At 38.5% G+C, this 26,299-nt stretch overlaps 1 protein-coding gene across 1 annotated transcript in view; it reads right to left on the bottom strand.

Annotated features, from left to right (window-relative positions):
• Window positions 1–186: 186 nt before the first annotated feature.
• Window positions 187–26,299, bottom strand: part of mrps25 (mitochondrial ribosomal protein S25) — a 41,943-nt gene continuing 15,830 nt past the window's right edge. The window contains exons 2-4 of the mRNA XM_052109032.1: window positions 3,147–3,253; window positions 2,977–3,064; window positions 187–521 (exon numbers count right to left, since the gene is read on the bottom strand). Coding sequence (XP_051964992.1) covers window positions 329–521; window positions 2,977–3,064; window positions 3,147–3,253 — 388 coding nt within the window. The 3' untranslated portion in view covers window positions 187–328. The remainder of the gene's footprint in view (window positions 522–2,976; window positions 3,065–3,146; window positions 3,254–26,299) is intronic.

The raw sequence follows: 26,299 nt of genomic DNA, 5'->3' as shown, positions 1-26,299 counted from the left end.
TAAGGCACTGCCACGCTTGTATTACCTACATGAGCGATCAATTTTATGAATGAAAAACATGAAATACTGTTTAGAAGTAAAAACACATTGTGGCTGCACATAGTGCTTTTTGTCATTATAATTACTCGTTGTATTTCTGAATAACATTAACAATCTGTCCAGAAACTGTTGGATAAAGTTGTTTGTTTACAATGAGCTATATCCTAAATGCAACACTAATAAAACTGACGTTTAATACTGTGGCCAGATTTATCATCATTTCAATAAATCACACAAACAAGTGTTCTTCTAGATTTATTTGACAGAATAACATGAATCAAGTCGGTTGTTAATCATCGGCTCCAGCAGCGTGTTTGGCTCTGTATTTACCGGTCATTTCTTTGGGAAGGGGCACAAGCCCCGGATGAGGCACCTGACCCTCCACTTCACTCATACACTCCCGCAGAAAATACTTTTTGGGCCCAAAGTTCGCAGGATTCGACAACTCCATCTTAGCCAGAGCCTCAGCTTCGAGAACTTTACTGTGGAAAAAAAAAGAGGAAACCTTGTGTGATATTTTTCTGTATAAATGAAATCTGTGAGACATAAATGAGTAGTGAGCAGTCGCCGGGGACTTTTATGCATGTTTTGTTTGTAATATTAACACTACAGCATATAGGCTAATAAATAATGTATAAGCAGTCATTCATTATCAATCATTGATCTATTCAACAGTAGATCATCAGCGATCGATTGTCATAATTGTTCAGTATTGCAGACATTCTTTTTCTCCTTTTCTCTAAGGACACTGTCATGAACTCATGAATCATTAAAGGTTGTATCTTCAGTATAAACATTCAATAATGACTATGCTTCCTGTGTCTTTTCTAAACATCTCATATTAATAATCATGATGAATTACTCTATAAATAGTGATGGCAAATTTGCTCTGTGCAAGTATTAACCAAATTAAGATTTTATAGCCTGTATTTCAAACAGATAAAGGTTTTCGTGTATATAAATGTTTCATCAGACGAGGTTTAATGAGGAATTAGGTTTATTGTTATTATTCACAAAATAAATGATGATGACGTTTGAGATATGATATATGTGCTGTTATGGTGTAAGTTTCTTTGCATGCTCTCGCTTCATTTAAGTACACTTGATTTTCTACTCAAAATGTGCATTAACGTGAACACAAATGTGGAGGAATATGGTCAATGATGAAAGAATCTCCATGTGTGTATTTCACCTCTAGATGACGCTGTTATTACTGTATAATCCTCCAGTGCCAACCACAGAAAAACACCAGCAAATAATAATAATAAAAGATTATTGGCAACTATCAGCACAGATTAGTCACAAAAAAACTTTTCGTCATCCTCTACAGAAAATAATCAGTATAGTATTTGTAATAAAAAATATATATACATTGATGAACCATAACACTATGACCACCTGCCTAATATCGTGTTGTCCTCGTGCCACCAAAACAGCGCCGACCCACAGAGGGATGGACTCTACAAGACCTCTGAAGGTGTCCTGTGGTATCTGGCATCAAGATATTAGCAGCAGATCCTTTAAGTCCTGTAAATTGCTAGGTGGGGCCTCCATGGATTGGACTTGTTGGTCAAGCACATCCCACAGATGCTCAATCATATTGAGATCTGGGGAATTTGGAGACCAGGGGAACATCTCATGTTCATCAAACCATTCCCGAACAATGTGTGCAGTGTGGCAGGGCACATTATTATGCTGAAAGAGGCCACTACCATCAGGGAATACCGTTGCCATAAAGGGGTATACCTGTCTGTAACAATGTTTAGGTAGGTGGCATGTGTCAAATCTTCATGAATGGCCGGACCCAGGGTTTCCCAGCAGAACATCACACTCCCTGCACCGGCTTGTCTTCCCACAGTGCATCCTGATGCCATCTCTTCCCCAGGTAAACGGTGCTCATGTACACGGCCGTCCACGTGATGTAAAAGAAAATGACTCATGGGACCAGATGACCTTCCATTGCTCCCAGGTCCAGTTCCAATGCCTGTGTGCCCATTGTAATCCCTTTCGACGGTGGACTGGGGTCATCATGGGCACTCTGACCGGTTTGCGGTTACACGGTCCCCGTACGCAGCAGCGCTGTGTTGTGACACATTCCTCCCTTAACCATTATTACAATATTCTGTGACATGTGCAACAGTAGACCTTCTGTCGGTTTGGACCAGACGGGATAGCCTTCATTGCCCTCCCGCATCGATGAGCCTCGGGAGCCCAACACCCTGTCGCCAGTTTGTGGTTTGTCCCTCCTCGGACCACTGTCGGTATGTACCAACCACTGCTGACCGGGAGCACCCCACAAGCTTTGCCGTTTCAGAGATGCTCTGACCCAGTCGTCTGGCCATCACAATTTGGCCCTTGTCAAAGTCGCTCAGGTCTTTACTCCTGTCCATTTCTCCTGCATCCAACACGTTGACTACGAGAACTGATAGTTCGCTTACCATCTAATCTACCAGACCTTGACATGTGGCCTTGTTAGGAGATGATCAACGTTATTCACTTCACCTGTGAGAGCTCAATGTTTTGGCTCATCAGTGTATTCAGTTGTTCACTTATAATATACTACATGGATATTTACAGAGAGATTATGTTTCAGGTTGGTTATAATGTCCTTGTTAGGTTACCTCACATACAGGGTTCAAAAGCAGAAGACAAAATCCAGCAGTGTTATTATGAATTCTAATATTCCTGTTCATCACCATAATTAATAAACCGTGATGTAACAAAGTATCTTTGAACGAAACAGGATTATTCATCAGGAAATAATACAGGGCAGGACTACATTTCATCTGATTGAATCATGGGTTTCTGGCAGTGACTTTCTTAGGTAAATAATATTATTTTGGAAAGATAAGAAACAAGTCTAGGAACATTTATGAAGAAAGTAAAGAAGGTCAATTTTGATTTCATGTTAACTGTAAAGACTTGAGCAGAACTTACTCGGATTTGCCCAGGATCTTCTTCACATGGTTTGTGATGTCTTTATAGTCCTTCCCTTCTACGTCCACTAACACCTGCTCTCCATCATCTATATAACCAGAGAAATATAAACACAGAGCCATCTGCAATATCCCAGTGTATCTGCAGTATCACAACACTACAGCACTCACCCAGGTAGAATCGCAGGAATGGCGAGGGTGTCATGTTCTTGAACATCATTATTTGAACCCAGGGATTCTTGTACTGGATTTGAGGGATGTTGAAGAACACAAACTTTCTGCAACACAACATTAAACATTTACATGCATCTGTAGTGGCATTACAATCACTTTTGACCTGACTTTCTCAAGAAAATAAAATGTTTTACAAATACATGGAATGTGTTCTACTTTTCTTTTAGTATTTAATTTATAAATTTTTGTAACACTCAAAATGTCTTTAGAACCACATTATTGAAGTCATTGATCAAGTAGGTTCTCCAAGGTGATAAAAGACCTGTCAAGTTCGTAGAAAGGTAATCTTTAAATCCATGCTGGTTTCACAGGTTTTTAATAGAGCCCGAACGATATGGGATTTCTGAGACCGATACTGGTTTTAGAAGGGGAAAATTCACCGAGAACTGATATGGTGGCCGATATAATAAATTTTTGAGCTGGTATGAAAACAGATCTTTTCTATGTGGATTGTTCACCAATATGACTATACAAAGGTACTCAGAAGGCTGCTTTCTTAAACAAATATTTTTTCCAAAGAATGTTTGATATTACTATCATTCATTGTCAACAAATTCTAGAAGCAAACACTGAGAAAATAAAGAATAAATAAAATAAACAGATAAATAAATAAACATCTTTACTGTTCAAAATCAGTCAAATGCTGACCGTTAGAATAGAATCCTTAGAATCCTTTATTTTGTCACACATTATACACAGTTTTTTGCATATATACAACTGAGTATTAGTTTTCACATATCCCAGCTAAGCTGGGGTCAGAGTGCAGGGTCAGCCATGATACGGTGCCCCTGGAGCAGATAGGGTTAAGGGCCTTGCTCAAGGGCCCAACAGTGGCATCTTGGTGGTGCTGGGGTTTGAACCCCCAACCCTGAGCCTCAACCACTGAGCCACCACTGCCCCTACAAATAAAAAAAAAAATAATAATAAATACAAATACAATAAACATCAGTACCAGTGTTTTTCCTGGCTCAAAATGAGGCGGAGGTGGTACCATACTGATCAAAAAAGTGCCATTAAAACACGTAAACGTTGGCTTTGCGTTATTACACTACTAATGACCTGACAACTGAATACCAGTGTTCATTTTGTCAGCTGTTTTTTTTATTTAGTCTTAATCCTGTGTCAAATGTCCTTTTCATATTTTAGCATATTTAGTCAACCTTTGTTAGTTGACAAAGTCTGGGCTTTTTAATGTAGCTTTAGTCAATGAAAACTGTTGACATTTTAGTCATATTTTAGTGACATTTTAGTCATATTGATATTTTAGTCACTGAACACTGTAAACATTTTAGCCATAAGAGTATTATTGATAAGCATTTGTCAATACTGTCTATCCAAAACATATATATATATATATATATATATATATATATATATATATATATATATACATACATACATACACACATACACACACACACACACACACACACACACACACACACACTCACCTAAAGGATTATTAGGAACACCATACTAATACTGTGTTTGACCCCTTTCGCCTTCAGAACTGCCTTAATTCTACGTGGCATTGATTCAACAAGGTGCTGAAAGCATTCTTTAGAAATGTTGGCCCATATTGATAGGATAGCATCTTGCAGTTGATGGAGATTTGTGGGATGCACATCCAGGGCACTAAGCTCCTGCTCCACCACATCCCAAAGATGCTCTATTGGGTTGAGATCTGGTGACTGTGGGGGCCATTTTAGTACAGTGAACTCATTGTCATGTTCAAGAAACCAATTTGAAATGATTCGAGCTTTGTGACATGGTGCATTATCCTGCTGGAAGTAGCCATCAGAGGATGGGTACATGGTGGCCATAAAGGGATGGACATGGTCAGAAACAATGCTCAGGTAGGCCGTGGCATTTAAACGATGCCCAATTGGCACTAAGGGGCCTAAAGTGTGCCAAGAAAACATCCCCCACACTAGGGTTGGGCGATGTCCCCTAAATTGGCAGTTGACGATGTTGACGGGGTTAATATAATTTCATATAATTTTCAAAAATGATATGAAAAAATATAATTTCGTTTAATATTTTACTAACCCAACTAATGACTCGGTGCTTTATCAGTAGGTTGCACGACACGTGAAGCATTTTTTTTTTTTTAGCTTTCACTTAAGAGTTGTGCTCTTTTTATTTTAATATATCTCTTTACATAAATACTATTTTCCACTTAAAAACTATAACTTCGTTATTTTACTCACTGATGAGCAAAAGGTCGAGGCAGAAATGACCATGTACCTGCAGGAAATGGCCATTGATGGAGAAGAGGACCCGCTGACTTGGTGGAAAACGAACGACAAAAGGTTTCCGTTCATGGCAAGATTAGCACGGAAATATCTGTGTGCTACCAGTACTCCATCAGAGCGGGTCTTCAGCACAGCGGGTAGTGTAGTTACTCCAATCCGCAGCTTATTAAAACCAGATAAAGTGAATATGTTGGTATTTCTGGCCAGAAACATCGAAATTTAAACATGGTCTATGGTGAAAGATATTAGACTTCTTTACGCATTTTTCGCCATCCGTTGCGGAGCTATTCCATTTTGCATATTATTTTTTAAACGTTCATTTGTGTAGTTCATATGACCACTTTACAATATTTCAATAACATAATTTACTTTGTAGCCTGTGCTGAAGTTAATTGTGCTGCTAATTATAAGTGAAATGTTAATGCCGAGTTTCGGTCTGAGTGTTGTTCCCGTTTCATTTGTTGTTCTTCTATGTTTTAATAAATGTGTGTTATTCATATTCACCTTGTTTCTTTCATTTGATTTGACATTATGGATTTATGGCCAAGGAAATTTTTCTTTAAAAGTATTAACCAGACAAAAGTGATTTGATGTTCGCTGGTCTGGGTTTATCTTAAACTGCCGCTTCAGTGTATACAAGAGCTATGTGACAATGAGCAAGATTTTCTGAGACACTACAACTACTAATAATTAATAAAGTCTATTTTCTAGTAGCCTACAACATAAAATATTTTAATCTAAATGTACAGTGTAAGACATGTAAAAAAAAAGACAAGAAGCTAACAATGTCAAGATCAATATTTGTGCAGCCTGCCTGACACAGTATTTTCACAGACTAACACGTCACGTCTCTGGCATATACTACAGTATTTAAAATAGCATATATGCATTAGTTATATTCTCAATTTAATTTACAGAGCAATCTCTGCAAAGTTTTTAGGTTAACTATAGAAGAGACTTGGATTAGTGAGTCACACTAGCAAGACTCGCAAAAGGGGGCGTGGCATCACGATGGTGGCTCGACATCGTGATGTTGGTCAGCCATCACGATGGACGATGATATCGTCCATCGGCACAACCCTACCCCACACCATTACACCACCACCACCAGCCTGCACAGTGGTAACAAGGCATGATGGATCCATGTTCTCATTCTGTTTACGCCAAATTCTGACTCTACCATCTGAATATCTCAACAGAAATCGAGACTCATCAGACCAGGCAACATTTTTCCAGTCTTCAACTGTCAAATTTTGGTGAGCTCTTGCAAATTGTAGCCTCTTTTTCCTATTTGTAGTGGAGATGAGTGGTACCCGGTGGGGTCTTCTGCTGTTGTAGCCCATCCGCCTCAAGGTTGTGCGTGTTGTGGCTTCACAAATGCTTTGCTGCATACCTCGGTTGTAACGAGTGGTTATTTCAGGCACAGTTGCTCTTCTATCAGCTTGAATCAGTCGGCCCATTCTCCTCTGACCTCTAGCATCAACAAGGCATTTTCAGCCAACAGGACTGCCGCGATACTGAATGTTTTTCCCTTTTCACACAAATCTTTGTAAACCCTAGAAATGGTTGTAGCGTGAAAATCCCAGTAACTGAGCAGATTGTGAAATACTCAGACCGCCCGCCTGGCACCAACAACCATGCCAGGCTCAAAATTGCTTAAATCACCTTTCTTTCCCATTCTGACATTCAGTTTGGAGTTCAGGAGATTGTCTTGACCAGGACCACACCCCTAAATGCATTGAAGCAACTGCCATGTGATTGGTTGATTAGATAATTGCATTAATGAGAAATTGAACAGGTGTTCCTAATAATCCTTCAGGTGAGTGTGTGTGTGTATATATATATATATATATATATATATATATATATATATATATATATATATATATATATATTTTTATTAGGGCTGTCAATCGATTAAAATTTTTAATCAAATTATTACATAGTGTCTTGATTAATTAATCATATAATTCAATATACAATGATGAAATAATTATACATAATTATCTTTAAATATTTAAAAATTATATATATATAAATATTCAGATAATTAAAATGCATTAGTCCTGTAGCAGATGATTTAATCATTGAAAAGACAATACAAAAAACGGCTGTAGAATACAATGTATTGTTTACAACCATATTATTGATCATAAGTCAATCATTGGGACACAGTTCATCAATCCATTTCACAAGTGAATTTGTCAATCAGTTGGAGATTTATTATGAGGGCTTGTTTAAGAACCCGTCAATGCACACCTACGTCAGACGTCTCGGGTGCGTTGTGTCATAAACATAAAATGTTTAGGTCACTATGTCAAGTTAAATATAGTTTAATACTCAAACTTTAAACACATCTTGAGATCCCGTAGTTCAAATTGCGCTCCATCAATAATTATTAACGCAAGAACGTAACTTGTTTTCTTCACTGTATAAACTGCACATTGCCCCGCAGCTTAAGTTTCACTTACTGCCCTCTGGAGGTGCTGCAAGCTTGCATTTCTCAGGAATCTTCCTTATTACTGTCCAGGGGCATTGCGATTAATTGCAATACTTTTTTTAACACGTTATTTTCTATAAAATGACTGAATTAACACGTTAAATCGACAGCCCTAATATATACACACACATTTTATTGTTGTTGTTATTAGGGATGTCCAGATCCGATCACGTGATCGGAAATCGGGCCCGATCACGTGGTTTCAGACTCGATCGGAATCGGACGTTACCTCCCAATCAGGACTCGGATATATATGTATATATATTCTCATTATTTTTTAACACATCTATAGTTATGCGGTGGCAGAGTTAGACCCTTTTGACACAGAAACAGCAACGTATGCGGCATGACATCACTTTGTTTCAGAGACTCTATTGGTTAAATGCAGGCGAAGTAGAATACGGAAGCAGCTTGAAGCTGAAAGCGCGAGTATGTCTGCGGTCTGGAGATATTATAAAGTTGATGACAACAACATTGCCATAGCAAACTGTGAGATATGTAAACTGGGGATTGCAAGAGGTGGAAAGGAAAAGGCTACATTTAACACAACAAACCTGATCGGCACCTCAAAAACAAACACCCGACACAATACAGCGAGTTTACCCAGGCAACCCAGCCGAAGACGAGTCAGCTCACGCTGCAAGAGAGTTTGAAGAGGAGAGAAAAAATGCCCCGCGACTGCGCGAAGGCGCAGGACATCACAACCAAGATAGCACAAATGATCGCAATGAGTGACCTGCCATTCGCAGTTCCTAAAACTGTGGCACTTTTATTTTTTTATTTGTTTACATGCCTGCCAGGTATTTTAAGTTGAGGTTTTTATGTTAGACTTTTTTATATTTACTGTTGCACTAATGTCCAAAAGTGAAGAATTTATGTTATTTATTACTTGATTGTTCAAGCTACCTCACAGAAGTGCTCTGTTTGTTAACAAAGATGTTGAATGTTAAAATAAGGTGAATTCAATAAAAAATAAGGAACATCCTGGATCTGTTTTTTCGCTCTTCTTTATTCTTTTTTTTATGTATTATAGAAGTATCGGATCGGGACTCGGTATCGGTAGATACTCAAAATCAAATGACTCGGACTCAAGGGCAAAAAAACCTGATCGGGACATCCCTAGTTGTCATTTTAGTGATATTTTTCACATAAGATTGATCTTATCATGATGATCTCATCAATGATGCAGACAGTGGGGTTGAGAGACGAGCGTCTCCGTGTTGGAGTGCGCATCACCCGGCGGAACTTTATATCTCTATTGGTCTTGACTCCCGCTCAGATTGTGTCTGTTCCGCGACTGGTTGAAGCGGCTCTAACTGCACAGAGAATGGCAGTTTTGGAGTTTGTGCTTATTTACATGGCACGTTCCCGTATTATATGAACTATAATTATTGATGAAATGAAGATATATCCCCAATCTGTGATCTGTTTTTCAATCGGACACTCGAGCTGCAGCACTCCTCTCGTCTCACATGACATCATTATAGTTTATATGATCTCAAGTTACGTTAAATGACATCAAGCGACTATTCGACAATGGAATTATTTTATTATTATTGCCGAGATTTGTAGTAACAAATGACAATCCACCGAGTGCAACGTTTGTTAGTGTTTTCCACGAAGACACCCACCAGAGTTTTGTAGACAGCCGGAGGCGGCACGAAATTTTACGGAAGCGGCCATCTAGTAATTCTCTATGCAGGAAAACCCTGAGTACTGTATAGTATAAGTCAAATGCTGACCATTAAAATCAAGAATAAAGAAAAATACAATAAAGAGCTAAATAAACTAGAGGTCGACCAATATATATCAGTTTTATCAATCAATCGGCACCGATAACGATTTCTGGAACTATCGGTTATCGCCAAAAATCCACACCGATAATTTTCCCCCATTGTGTCCAGTGCTGGAGCAAATAAAAACTATCGCTGATGCTTCATGGTGGTTGTTTTGACACGTGAGACTGCACGTTGAATGCTGAACAATGCAGATTTAAAACACCAACAACTAAAAGGTATTTACACAGTACATGTTGTCATATCATTATGAAGTCATACATTTCTTGAATAGATGCTGCAATAATAAAGAACAGCAGTATGTTTGCAAACCAGGTTGAGAGGAGGCTAACATTAAAAACGGTTAGAAAAATGTGACAAAAAAAAACACACCAGTCCTACCCTAATGTTTAAATAAAATGCATTTGCATCTATTTGCATTAGTTTAAATCCAGTCACGTTTATGCTTTAGCCAGCTAAGTTGTATATTTAAAGGTATTGAGAGATTTGAGAAAAATATCTTCATGCAGTCAAGAGAAACGTATAAATAAGAAACACATCTGATTTTATTTCATTTTTTATCCTCACAGTAATACGTATTTTTGTCATTTTGATTAGATAATCATCAAGTGATCATGTGTGTGTGTGACGAGTTTCTTTGAGAATTTAAACAAGTGTAACAGTGCAAAATACAAACTAAAACATCACTGAATATTATAAAGCGTTAAAAAAGGCATAAGACATTGCAATTGAGTAGTTTGCCCTAGTTTCACATTAAAACCCCTCACCAGAAGTGAAGTGATCAGACACTTGAAGACATGCAATAGCTCTGTGATCACAAAAGGCTGTGTTTAATTAAGTAAATATTAATTTTTTTGGACAACAAGAGCTGTAATTCCACAATTTTACTGTGATAAACCGGTTACCAGTATTTTTTACTCCAGAACAATTGAAAGGGATTTCATTCCCTTTTTGGTTACGTACAAAAAATGCAGTTAAATGGATCTCATCTTCGTTTCTTGAATATTTTTTAGTCCCTGGTTATAATACTCGCTGTTTCAAAAGTATAGCCACAAGACCAGGGACTAAAAACCAAATGTTTTTCATTTTGGTTTGTTCTGAGCAAAAACTGTATTTTTTTATGTTCTATAGTACAGAACATTCCGCAGCTTCTTTTACAAATGGTAACTGGTCAAAATAAATGAACAGTTGAAGAGATCTGAATCTTTAAAGTCCAGATGCAAGATGCAAGAAAAAAAAAGAAAGAAAAATCTAAAATAAAACACTGGTTTCTTTTCTACTGAAGTCTTGAAGACTGGAATTACTGTTAATTTTGCTGCTGCATTATCCAGTATACTAGTTAATAATAAAGTGTTTCTTAATAATCTATACATTTATATTGAAATAATGTGTTAGAGGTTTGTGTTTCTTTACATATTAAAGAATACTCCCAATTAGTGCCACACAATAATTTAAAGATATTCTAAACTGATTATGCAAAAAAACAACACTGGTATAAGATCGGTGTTGGCCGATACTGAGATTTCCGGTACTGTTTAATATCAGTCAAATGCTGATTATATTAATACTGCCAGTCAATTATTGGCAGGTTGCAAAACAAGAAGCATTTACACCTGCCGAGTCAAGAAACACTGTAATCTGCTGTACAAGTTCAGGGGAAACTTTCAACGGTGGAAAACCAGACTTTTAAATATTACATTTTGAAAATGCAATGACTGGAATCGTTCAGTTGAAGGGGCACCAAACTGTGAATCCTGAACAAAACAGTTTGGTGAATACATGTTTACACATTAGCTTCCACTCAGCTGATAAGCAATGAATGTAGCTACGTGGTTAGCTTTGCGCTCTTTGTCACGGACAGTAAAAGATGGACATTGTTTATTTACTTTTTAGCATTACGTCTCACTGCCCACTGCAGCCTCAGTGTCCTGTTCTGAACTGACAGTAGAGGCACCCGGAAGTGTCTTCTACTGCTGTAGCCCATCTGCCTCAATGTTCGACATGTTGTATGTTCAAAAATGCTTTTCTGCATAGAACTGTTGTAACGTAGTTATTTGTGTTACTGTCAGCTTCCTGTCGGTTCAGACCAGTCTGGCCATTCTCTGTTGACCTCTCTCATCAACAAGGTGTTTCCATCCTCAGAACTGCCGCTCAATGGATGTTTTTTTGTTTTTGGCACCATTCAGTAAATTCTAGAGACTGTTGTGTTTGAAAATCCCAGAAATACTCAAACCAGACCATCTGACACCAACAATCATGCCAAGTTCCAAATCACTGAGATCACATTTGAGATCACAGATGTGAAGACAAACTGAAGCTCCTGACCCATATCTGCATGATATTTTGCATTGCTGCCACACGATTGATTAATTAGATTATCGCATGAATAAGGTGTACCTAATAAAGTGCTCGGTGAGAGTATATCAATTGTATCGACCTCTATCAGTCGACCACTACACGTGAGAAACGATGATCGATATGCTGTGCTCATGGATATAATTAACAAATCGGCCAAACATTCATCGCCTGATTTATCAGCCCCTGTGATGTATCTCTCAACCACTACATTCAATTGGTCACTTGTTTATTCAAGTTGAAAGGATTGTTTGGCACTATAACATTTTGCATGTGATATAAATCAGTATAACAGTGATCTCGGCTCCGTTTTGAGTGTTATAAATCAGTATAACAGTGATATCAGTACCATTTTGCGTGTGATATAAATCAGTACAACAGTGATCTCTGTGCAGTTTTGAGTGTGATATAAATCAGTATAACAGTGATCTCAGCTCCGTTTTGCGTGTGATATAAATCAGTATAACAGTGATCTCGGTACCATTTTGCGTGTGATATAAATCAGTACAACAGTGATCTCGGTGCCGTTTTGCGTGTGATATAAATCAGTATAACAGTGATCTCGGTGCCGTTTTGCGTGTGATATATATCAGTATAACAGTGATCTCGGTACCATTTTGCGGGAGATATAAATCAGTATAACAGTTATCTCTGCTCCGTTTTGCGTGTGATATAAATCAGTATAACAGTGATCTCGGTGCCATTTTACATGAGATATAAATCAGTATAACAGTGATCTCGACACCGTTTTGCGTGTGATATAAATCAGTATAACAGTGATCTCGGAACCGTTTTGCGTGTGATATAAATCAGTATAACAGTGATCTCGGAACCGTTTTGCGTGTGATATAAATCAGTATAACAGTGATCTCGGAACCGTTTTGCGTGTGATATAAATAGGTATAACAGCGATCTCGGTACCATTTGCGTGAGATATACAGTGGGTACGGAAAGTATTCAGACCCCCTTACATTTTTCACTCTTTGTTATATTGCAGCCATTTGCTAAAATCATTTAAGTTCATTTTTTTTCCTCATTATTGTACACACAGCACCCCATATTGACAGAAAAACACAGAATTGTTGACATTTTTGCACATTTATTAAAAAAGAAAAACTGAAATATCACATGGTCCTAAGTATTCAGACCCTTTGCTGTGACACTCATATATTTAACTCAGGTGCTGTCCATTTCTTCTGATCATCCTTGAGATGGTTCTACACCTTCAATTGAGTCCAGCTGTGTTTGATTATACTGATTGGACTTGATTAGGAAAGCCACACACCTGTCTATATAAGACCTTACAGCTCACAGTGCATGTCAGAGCAAATGAGAATCATGAGGTCAAAGGAACTGCCTGAAGAGCTCAGAGACAGAATTGTGGCAAGGCACAGATCTGGCCAAGGTTACAAAAAAATTTCTGCTGCCCTTAAGGTTCATAAGAGCACAATGGCCTCCATAATACTTAAATGGAAGACGTTTGGGACGACCAGAACCCTTCCTAGAGCTGGCCCTCCGGCCAAACTGAGCTATCGGGTGAGAAGAGCCTTGGTGAGAGAGGTAAAGAAGAACCCAAAGATCACTGTGGCTGAGCTCCAGAGATGCATTTGGGAGATGGGAGAAAGTTGTAGTAAGTCAACCATCACTGCAGCCATCCACCAGTCAGGGCTTTATGGCAGAGTGGCCCGACGGAAGCCTCTCCTCAGTGCAAGACACATGAAAAAACACCTGAAGGACTCCAAGATGGTGATAAATAAGATGATCTGGTCTGATGAGACCAAGATAGAACTTTTAGATAGAAACCAGGCACTGCTCATCACCTGTCCAATACAGTCTCAACAGTGAAGCATGGTGGTGGCAGCATCATGCTGTGGGGAGTGTTTTTCAGCTGCAGGGACAGGACGACTGGTTGCAATCGAGGGAAAGATGAATGCGGCCAAGTGCAGGGATATCCTGGACGAAAACCTTCTCCAGAGTGCTCTGGACCTCAGACTGGGCCGAAGGTTCACCTTCCAACAAGACAATGACCCTAAGCACACCGCTAAAATAACGAAGGAGTGGCTTCACAACAACTCCGTGACTGTTCTTGAATGGCCCAGCCAGAGCCCTGACTTAAACCCAATTGAGCATCTCTGGAGAGACCAGAAAATGGCTGTCCACCAACGTTTACCATCCAACCTGACAGAACTGGAGAGGATCTGCAAGGAGGAATGGCAGAGGATACCCAAATCCAGATGTGAAAAACTTGTTGCATATTTCCCAAAAAGACTCATGGCTGTATTAGATCAAAAGGGTGCTTCTACTAAATATTGAACAAAGGGTCTGAATACTTAGGACCATGTGATATTTCAGTTTTTCTTTTTTAATAAATGTGCAAAAATGTCAACAATTCTGTGTTTTTCTGTCAATATGGGGTGCTGTGTGTACAATAATGAGGAAAAAAAAAATGATAAATGATGTTAGCAAATGGCTGCAATATAACAAAGAGTGAAAAATGTAAGGGGGTCTGAATACTTTCCGTACCCACTGTAAATCATTATAACAGTGATCTCGACGACGTTTTGTGTGTGATATAAATCAGTATAAAAGTGATCTTGGTGCAGTTTTGCGTGTGATATAAATCAGTATAACCGTGATCTCGGAACCGTTTTGCGTGTGATATAAATCAGTATAACCGTGATCTCGGAACCGTTTTGCGTGTGATATAAATCAGTATAACAGTGATCTCGGTGCCGTTTTGCGTGTGATATAAATCAGTATAACAGTGATCTCGGAACCGTTCTGCGTGTGATATAAATCATTGTAACGGTGATCTCTGTGCAGTTCTGCGTGTGATATAAATCAGTATAACAGTGATCTCGGAACCGTTTTGCGTGTGATATAAATCAGTATGAGAGTGATCTCGGTGCGGTTTTGAGTGTGATATAAAGCAGTATAACAATGATCTCGGTGCAGTTTTGAGTGTGATATAAAGGAGTATAACAGTGATCTCGGTGCAGTTTTCCGTGTGATATAAATAGGTATAACAGTGATCTCGGTGCAGTTTTGAGTGTGATATAAAGGAGTATAACAGTGATCTCGGTGCAGTTTTGCGTGTGATATAAATAGGTATAACAGTGATCTCGGTACCGTTTTGCGTGAGATATAAATCAGTATAACAGTGATCTCGGCTCCGTTTTGCGTGTGATATAAAACAGTATAACAGTGATCTCGGAAACGTTTTGCGTGTGATATAAAGCAGTATAACAGTGATCTCGACTCCGTTTTGCGTGTGATATAAATAGGTATAACCGTGAGCTCGGTGCCATTTTGCGTGTGATATAAATCAGTATAACAGTGATCTCGGAACCGTTTTGCGTGTAATATAAATAGGTATAACAGTGATCTCGGTACCGTTTTGCGTGAGATATATATCAGTATAACAGTGATCTCGACGACGTTTTGCGTGTGATATAAATCAGTATAACAGTGATCTCGGTGCAGTTTTGCGTGTGATATAAATCAGTATAACAGTGATCTCGGTGCCTTTTTGCCTGTGATATAAATCAGTATAACAGTGATCTCGGTGCCGTTTTGCCTGTGATATAAATCAGTGTAACAGTGATCTCGGTGCAGTTTTGCGTGTGATATAAATCAGTATAACAGTGATCTCGGAACCGTTTTGCGTGTGATATAAATCAGTATAACAGTGATCTCGGTGCAGTTTTGCGTGTGATATAAATCAGTATAACAGTGATCTTGGAACCGTTTTGCGTGTGATATAAATCAGTATAACAGTGATCTCGGCTCCGTTTTGCGTGTGATATAAATAGGTATAACAGTGATCTCGGTACCATTTTGCGTGAGATATAAATCAGTATAACAGTGATCTCGGTGCAGTTTTGCGTGTGATATAAATCAGTATAACAGTGATCTCGGCCCATTTTGTGTGAGATATAAATCAGAATAACACTGATCTCGGTGCAGTTTTACGTGTGATATAAATCAGTATAACAGTGATCTCGGTGCCGTTTTGCCTGTGATATAAATCAGTGTAACAGTGATCTCGGTGCAGTTTTGCGTGTGATATAAATCAGTATAACAGTGATCTCGGAACCGTTTTGCGTGTGATATAAATCAGTATAACAGTGATCTCGGTGCAGTTTTGCGTGTGATATAAATCAGTATAACAGTGATCTTGGAACCGTTTTGCGTGTGATATAAAGCAGTATAACAGTGATCTCGGCTCCGTTTTGCGTGTGATATAAATCAGCATAACAGTGATCTCGGCTCTGTTATACCTATTTATATCACACGCAAAACGGTGATCTCGGTACCATTTTGCGTGAGATATAAATCAGTATAACAGTGATCTCGGTGCAGTTTTGCGTGTGATATAAATCAGTATAACAGTGATCTCGGCCCATTTTGTGTGAGATATAAATCAGAATAACACTGATCTCGGTGCAGTTTTGCGTGTGATATAAATCAGTATAACAGTGATCTCGGTGCCATTTTGCCTGTGATATAAATCAGTGTAACAGTGATCTCGGTGCAGTTTTGCGTGTGATATAAATCAGTATAACAGTGATCTCGGAACCGTTTTGCTTGTGATATAAATCAGTATAACAGTGATCTCGACTCCGTTATGCGTGTGACAGTTATCTCGGTGCAGTTTTGCGTGTGATATAAATCAGTATAACAGTGATCTCGGAACCGTTTTGCGTGTGATATAAATCAGTATAACAGTGATCTCGGTGCAGTTTTGAGTGTGATATAAATAGGTATAACAGTGATCTCGGTGCCGTTTTGCGTGTGATATAAATCAGTATAACAGTGATCTCGGAACCGTTTTGCGTGTGATATAAATCATTATAACGGTGATCTCGGTGCAGTTTTGCGTGTGATATAAATAGGTACAACAGTGATCTCGGTGCCGTTTTGCGTGATATAAATCAGTATAACAGTGATCTCGGAACCGTTTTGCGTGTGATATAAATCAGGTATAACAGTGATCTCAGTGCCGTTTTGCGTGTGATATAAATCAGTATAACAGTGATCTCGGTGCCGTTTTGCGTGTGATATAAATCAGTATAAAAGTGATCTCGGTACCGTTTTGCGTGTGATATAAATCAGTATAACAGTGATCTCGGTACCGTTTTGCATGAGATATAAATCAGTATAACAGTGATCTCGGTGCCGTTTTGCGTGTGATATAAATCAGTATAACAGTGATCTCGGTGCCGTTTTGCGTGATATAAATAGGTATAACAGTGATCTCGGTGCCGTTTTGCGTGTGATATAAATCAGTATAACAGTGATCTCGGTACCGTTTTGCGTGTGATATAAATAGGTATAACAGTGATCTCGGTACCGTTTTGCACGAGATATAAATCAGTATAACAGTGATCTCGACGATGTTTTGCGTGTGATATAAATCAGTATAACAGTGATCTCGGTACCGTTTTGCACGAGATATAAATCAGTATAACAGTGATCTCGGTGCAGTTTTGCGTGAGATATAAATCAGTATATCAGTGATCTCGGTGCAGTTTTGCATGTGATATAAATCAGTATAACAGTGATCTCGGTGCAGTTTTGCGTGTGATATAAATCAGTATAACAGTGATCTCGGAACCCTTTTGCGTGTGATATAAATCAGTATGAGAGTGATCTCGGTGCAGTTTTGAGTGTGATATAAATAGGTATAACAGTGATCTCGGTGCCGTTTTGCGTGTGATATAAATCAGTATAACAGTGATCTCGGAACCGTTTTGCGTGTGATATAAATAGGTATAACAGTGATCTCGGTACCGTTTTGCGTGAGATATAAATCAATATAACAGTGATCTCGGTACCATTTTGCGTGAGATATAAATCAGTATAACAGTGATCTTGGTACCTTTTGTGTGAGATATAAATCAGTATAACAGTGATCTCGACGACGTTTTGCGTGTGATATAAATCAGTATAACAGTGATCTCGGTGCAGTTTTGCGTGTGATATAAATCAGTATAACAGTGATCTCGGTGCAGTTTTGCGTGTGATATAAATAGGTATAACAGTGATCTCGGTGCCGTTTTGCGTGTGATATAAATCAGTATAACAGTGATCTCGGTACCGCTTTTGCGTGTGATATAAATCAGTATAACAGTGATCTCGGACACGCTTTAGCGTGTGATATAAATCAGTATAACAGTGATCTCGGTGCAGTTTTGCGTGTGATATAAATCAGTATAACAGTGATCTCGACGCACGCTTTTGCGTGTGATATAAATCAGTATAACAGTGATCTCGGTGCCGTTTTGCGTGTGATATAAATCAGTATAACAGTGATCTCGGAACCGTTTTGCGTGTGATATAAATCAGTATAACAGTGATCTCGGTGCAGTTTTGCGTGTGATATAAATCAGTATAACAGTGATCTCGGTGCCGTTTTGCGTGTGATATAAATCAGTATAACAGTGATCTCGGACCGTTTTGCGTGTGATATAAATCAGTATAACAGTGATCTCGGTGCAGTTTTGCGTGTGATATAAATCAGTATAACAGTGATCTCGATGCAGTTTTAGCGTGTGATATAAATCAGTATAACAGTGATCTCGGTGCAGTTTTGCATGTGATATAAATAGGTATAACAGTGATCTCGGTGCAGTTTTGCCTGTGATATAAATCAGTATAACAGTGATCTCGGTGCAGTTTTGCGTGTGATATAAATCAGTATAACAGTGATCTCGGTGCAGTTTTGCGTGTGATATAAATCAGTATAACAGTGATCTCGACGACGTTTTGCGTGTGATATAAATCAGTATAACAGTGATCTCGAGCAGTTTTGCGTGTGATATAAATCAGTATAACAGTGATCTCGACCCGCTTTTGCGTGTGATATAAATCAGTATAACAGTGATCTCGGTCCAGTTTTGCGTGTGATATAAATCAGTATAACAGTGATCTCGGTACCTTTTGTGTGAGATATAAATCAGTATAACATTGATCTCGGTGCAGTTTTGCGTGTGATATAAATCAGTATAACAGTGATCTCGACTCCGTTATGCGTGTGACAGTTATCTCGGTGCCGTTTTGCCTGTGATATAAATCAGTATAACAGTGATCTCGGTGCAGTTTTGCGTGTGATATAAATCAGTATAACAGTGATCTCGGTGCAGTTTTGCGTGTGATATAAATCAGTATAACAGTGATCTCGGTGCAGTTTTGCGTGTGATATAAATCAGTATAACAGTGATCTCGGAACCGTTTTGCGTGTGATATAAATAGGTATAACAGTGATCTCGGTACCGTTTTGCATGAGATATAAATCAGTATAACAGTGATCTCGGTACCTTTTGTGTGAGATATAAATCAGTATAAAAGTGATCTCGGTACCGTTTTGCGTGTGATATAAATCAGTATAACAGTGATCTCGGTACCGTTTTGCATGAGATATAAATCAGTATAACAGTGATCTCGGTGCCGTTTTGCGTGTGATATAAATCAGTATAACAGTGATCTCGGAACCGTTTTGCGTGTGATATAAATAGGTATAACAATGATCTTGGTGCCGTTTTGCGTGTGATATAAAGCAGTATAACAGTGATCTCGGTGCCGTTTTGCACGTGATATAAATAGGTATAACAGTTATCTCGGTACCGTTTTGCACGAGATATAAATCAGTATAACAGTGATCTCGACGATGTTTTGCGTGTGATATAAATCAGTATAACAGTGATCTCGGTACCGTTTTGCACGAGATATAAATCAGTATAACAGTGATCTCGGTGCAGTTTTGCGTGAGATATAAATCAGTATATCAGTGATCTAGGTGCAGTTTTGCGTGTGATATAAATCAGTATAACAGTGATCTCAGTGCCGTTTTGCGTGTGATATAAATCATTGTAACGGTGATCTCTGTGCAGTTCTGCGTGTGATATAAATCAATATAACAGTGATCTCGGAACCCTTTTGCGTGTGATATAAAAAAGTATAAGAGTGATCTCGGTGCAGTTTTGAGTGTGATATAAATCAGTATAACCGTGATCTCGGAACCGTTTTGCGTGTGATATAAATAGGTATAACAGTGATCTCTTTGCAGTTCTGCGTGTGATATAAATCAATATAACAGTGATCTCGGAACCCTTTTGAGTGTGATATAAATAGGTTTAACAGTGATCTCGGCTCCGTTTTGCGTGTGATATAAAACAGTATAACAGTGATCTCGGAACCGTTTTGCGTGTGATATAAATCAATATAACAGTGATCTCGGTACCATTTTGCGTGAGATATAAATCAGTATAACAGTGATCTCGGTACCTTTTGTGTGAGATATAAATCAGTATAACAGTGATCTCGACGACGTTTTGCGTGTGATATAAATCAGTATAACAGTGATCTCAACTCCGTTTTGCGTGTGATATAAATAGGTATAACAGTGATCTCGGTGCAGTTTTGCGTGTGATATAAATCAGTATAACAGTGATCTCGACTGCCGTTTTGCGTGTGATATAAATCAGTATAACAGTGATCTCGAACCGCTTTGGCGTGTGATATAAATCAGTATAAGAGTGATCTCGGTGCAGTTTTGAGTGTGATATAAATAGGTATAACAGTGATCTCGGTGCCGTTTTGCGTGTGATATAAATCAGTATAACAGTGATCTCGGTACCGTTTTGCGTGTGATATAAATCAGTATAACAGTGATCTCGACGACGTTTTGCGTGTGATATAAATCAGTATAACAGTGATCTCGGTGCAGTTTTGCGTGTGATATAAATCAGTATAACAGTGATCTCGGTGCCGTTTTGCCTGTGATATAAATCAGTGTAACAGTGATCTCGGAACCGTTTTGCGTGTGATATAAATCATTGTAACGGTGATCTCTGTGCAGTTCTGCGTGTGATATAAATCAGTATAACAGTGATCTCGGAACCATTTTGCGTGTGATATAAATCAGTATAAGAGTGATCTCGGTGCAGTTTTGAGTGTGATATAAAAAGGTATAACAGTGATCTCGGTACCGTTTTGCGTGAGATATAAATCAGTATAACAGTGATCTCGGCTCCGTTTTGCGTGTGATATAAATCAGTATAACAGTGATCTCGGAACCGTTTTGCGTGTGATATAAAGCAGTATAACTGTGATCTCGACTCCGTTTTGCGTGTGATATAAATCAGTATAACAATGATCTCGGAAACGTTTTGCGTGTGATATAAATAGGTATAACAGTGATCTCGGTACCGTTTTGCGTGAGATATAAATCAGTATAACAGTCATCTCAACTCCGTTTTGCGTGTGATATAAATAGGTATAACAGTGATCTCGGTGCAGTTTTGCGTGTGATATAAATCAGTATAACAGTGATCTCGGAACCGTTTTGCGTGTGATATAAATCAGTATAACAGTGATCTCGGTGCAGTTTTGCGTGTGATATAAATCAGTATAACAGTGATCTTGGAACCGTTTTGCGTGTGATATAAATCAGTATAACAGTGATCTCGGCTCCGTTTTGCGTGTGATATAAATCAGTATAACAGTGATCTCGGCTCCGTTTTGCGTGTGATATAAATAGGTATAACAGTGATCTCGGTACCATTTTGCGTGAGATATAAATCAGTATAACAGTGATCTCGTGCAGTTTTATGCGTGATATAAATCAGTATAACAGTGATCTCGCCCATTTTGTGTGAGATATAAATCAGAATAACAGTGATCTCGGTGCAGTTTTGCGTGTGATATAAATCAGTATAACAGTGATCTCGGTGCCGTTTTGCCTGTGATATAAATCAGTGTAACAGTGATCTCGGTGCAGTTTTATGCGGTGATATAAATCAGTATAACAGTGATCTCGAACCGCTTTATGCGGTGATATAAATCAGTATAACAGTGATCTCGGTGCAGTTTTGCGTGTGATATAAATCAGTATAACAGTGATCTCGGAACCGCTTTATGCGGTGATATAAATCAGTATAACAGTGATCTCGGCGCCGTTTTATGCGTGTGATATAAATCAGTATAACAGTGATCTCGGCCCGCTTTTGCGTGTGATATAAATAGGTATAACAGTGATCTCGGTACCATTTTGCGTGAGATATAAATCAGTATAACAGTGATCTCGGTGCAGTTTTGCGAGTGATATAAATCAGTATAACAGTGATCTCGGCCCATTTTGTGTGAGATATAAATCAGAATAACACTGATCTCGGTGCAGTTTTGCGTGTGATATAAATCAGTATAACAGTGATCTCGGTGCCATTTTGCCTGTGATATAAATCAGTGTAACAGTGATCTCGGTGCAGTTTTGCGTGTGATATAAATCAGTATAACAGTGATCTCGGAACCGTTTTGCGTGTGATATAAATCAGTATAACAGTGATCTCGGAACCGTTTTGCGTGTGATATAAATCAGTATAACAGTGATCTCGGCTCCGTTTTGCGTGTGATATAAAGCAGTATAACAGTGATCTCGGCTCCGTTTTGCGTGTGATATAAAGCAGTATAACAGTGATCTCGGCTCCGTTTTGCGTGTGATATAAATAGGTATAACAGTGATCTTGGTACCATTTTGTGTGAGATATAAATCTGTATAACAGTGATCTCGGTACATTTTGTGTGAGATATAAATCAGTATAACATTGATCTCGGTGCAGTTTTGCGTGTGATATAAATCAGTATAACAGTGATCTCGACTCCGTTATGCGTGTGACAGTTATCTCGGTGCAGTTTTGCGTGTGATATAAATCAGTATAACAGTGATCTCGGAACCGTTTTGCGTGTGATATAAATCAGTATAACAGTGATCTTGGTGCAGTTTTGAGTGTGATATAAATAGGTATAACAGTGATCTCGGTGCCGTTTTGCGTGTGATATAAATCAGTATTAACAGTGATCTCGGAACCGTTTTGCGCGTGATATAAATCATTATAACGGTGATCTCGTGCAGTTTTATGCAGTGATATAAATAGGTATAACAGTGATCTCGGTGCCGTTTTGCGTGATATAAATCAGTATAACAGTGATCTCGGAATCGTTTTGCGTGTGATATAAATAGGTATAACAGTGATCTCGGTACCGTTTTGCATGAGATATAAATCAGTATAACAGTGATCTCGGTGCAGTTTTGCGTGTGTTATAAATCAGAGTAACAGTGATCTCGGTGCAGTTTTGCGTGAGATATAAATCAGTATAACAGTGATCTCGGCTCCGTTTTGCGTGTGATATAAATCAGTATAACAGTGATCTCGGCTCCGTTTTGCGTGTGATATAAAGCAGTATAACAGTGATCTCGGAACCGTTTTGCGTGTGATATAAAGCAGTATAACAGTGATCTCGGCTCCGTTTTGCGTGTGATATAAAGCAGTATAACAGTGATCTCGGCTCCATTTTGCGTGAGATATAAATCTGTATAACAGTGATCTCGGTACCTTTTGTGTGAGATATAAATCAGTATAACATTGATCTCGGTGCAGTTTTGCGTGTGATATAAATCAGTATAACAGTGATCTCGACTCCGTTATGCGTGTGACAGTTATCTCGGTGCCGTTTTGCCTGTGATATAAATCAGTATAACAGTGATCTCGGTGCAGTTTTATGCGGTGATATAAATCAGTATAACAGTGATCTCGAACCGCTTTTGCGTGTGATATAAATCATTATAACGGTGATCTCGGTGCAGTTTTATGCGGTGACATAAATCAGTATAACAGTGATCTCGAACCGCTTTATGCGGTGATATAAATAGGTATAACAGTGATCTCGGTACCGCTTTTGCATGAGATATAAATCAGTATATCAGTGATCTCGGTACCTTTTGTGTGAGATATAAATCAGTATAACAGTGATCTCAGTACAGTTTTGCGTGTGATATAAATCAGTATAACAGTGATCTCGGTACCGCTTTTGCATGAGATATAAATCAGTATAACAGTGATCTCGGTGCCGTTTTATGCGGTGATATAAATCAGTATAACAGTGATCTCGAACCGCTTTATGCGGTGATATAAATCAGGTATAACAATGATCTTGGTGCCGTTTTGCGTGTGATATAAAGCAGTATAACAGTGATCTCGGTGCTGTTTTGCACGTGATATAAATAGGTATAACAGTTATCTCGGTACCGTTTTGCACGAGATATAAATCAGTATAACAGTGATCTCGACGATGTTTTGCGTGTGATATAAATCAGTATAACAGTGATCTCGGTACCGTTTTGCACGAGATATAAATCAGTATAACAGTGATCTCGGTGCAGTTTTGCGTGAGATATAAATCAGTATATCAGTGATCTAGGTGCAGTTTTGCGTGTGATATAAATCAGTATAACAGTGATCTCAGTGCCGTTTTGCGTGTGATATAAATCATTGTAACGGTGATCTCTGTGCAGTTCTCCGTGTGATATAAATCAATATAACAGTGATCTCGGAACCCTTTTGCGTGTGATATAAATCAGTATAAGAGTGACCTCGGTGCAGTTTTGAGTGTGATATAAATCAGTATAACCGTGATCTCGGAACCGTTTTGCGTGTGATATAAATAGGTATAACAGTGATCTCTTTGCAGTTCTGCGTGTGATATAAATCAATATAACAGTGATCTCGGAACCCTTTTGAGTGTGATATAAATAGGTATAACAGTGATCTCGGTACCATTTTGCGTGAGATATAAATCAGTATAACAGTGATCTCGGCTCCGTTTTGCGTGTGATATAAAACAGTATAACAGTGATCTCGGAACCGTTTTGCGTGTGATATAAATCAATATAACAGTGATCTCGGTACCATTTTGCGTGAGATATAAATCAGTATAACAGTGATCTCGGTACCTTTTGTGTGAGATATAAATCAGTATAACAGTGATCTCGAAGACGTTTTGCGTGTGATATAAATCAGTATAACAGTGATCTCAACTCCGATTTGCGTGTGATATAAATAGGTATAACAGTGATCTCGGTGCAGTTTTGCGTGTGATATAAATCAGTATAACAGTGCTCTCAACTCCGTTTTGCGTGTGATATAAATCAGTATAACAGTGATCTCGGAACCGTTTTGCGTGTGATATAAATCAGTATAAGAGTGATCTCGGTGCAGTTTTGAGTGTGATATAAATAGGTATAACAGTGATCTCGGTGCCGTTTTGCGTGTGATATAAATCAGTATAACAGTGATCTCGGTACCGTTTTGAGTGTGATATAAAGCAGTATAACAGTGATCTCGACAATGTTTTGCGTGTGATATAAATCAGTATAACAGTGATCTTGGTGCAGTTTTGCGTGTGATATAAATCAGTATAACAGTGATCTCGGTGCCATTTTGCCTGTGATATAAATCAGTGTAACAGTGATCTCGGAACCGTTTTGCGTGTGATATAAATCATTGTAACGGTGATCTCTGTGCAGTTCTGCGTGTGATATAAATCAGTATAACAGTGATCTCGGAACCATTTTATGCGGTGATATAAATCAGTATAACAGTGATCTCGGTGCAGTTTTGAGTGTGATATAAATCAGGTATAACAGTGATCTCGGTACCGCTTTTGCGTGAGATATAAATCAGTATAACAGTGATCTCGGCGCCGCTTTTGCGTGTGATATAAATCAGTATAACAGTGATCTCGGAACCGCTTTATGCGGTGATATAAAGCAGTATAACAGTGATCTCGACCGCTTTTGCGTGTGATATAAATCAGTATAACAATGATCTCGGAACGCTTTATGCGGTGATATAAATAGGTATAACAGTGATCTCGGTACCGTTTTGCGTGAGATATAAATCAGTATAACAGTCATCTCAACTCCGTTTTGCGTGTGATACAAATAGGTATAACAGTGATCTCGGTGCAGTTTTGCGTGTGATTTAAATCAGTATAACAATGATCTCGGAAACGTTTTGAGTGTGATATAAATAGGTATAACAGTGATCTCGGTACCGTTTTGCGTGAGATATAAATCAGTATAACAGTGATCTCGGCTCCGTTTTGCGTGTGATATAAAACAGTATAACAGTGATCTCGAACAGTTTTATGCGGTGATATAAAGCAGTATAACAGTGATCTCGATCCGCTTTTGCGTGTGATATAAATAGGTATAACCGTGATCTCGGTGCCATTTTATGCGGTGATATAAATCAGTATAACAGTGATCTCGAACCGCTTTTGCGTGAGATATAAATCAGTATAACAGTGATCTCGACGACGCTTTATGCGGTGATATAAATCAGT

Source organism: Xyrauchen texanus, chromosome 37 (assembly GCF_025860055.1).
Source record: "Xyrauchen texanus isolate HMW12.3.18 chromosome 37, RBS_HiC_50CHRs, whole genome shotgun sequence".
Classification (NCBI taxonomy): domain Eukaryota; kingdom Metazoa; phylum Chordata; class Actinopteri; order Cypriniformes; family Catostomidae; genus Xyrauchen; species Xyrauchen texanus.
This window is presented reverse-complemented; position numbering and strand designations above follow the sequence as displayed.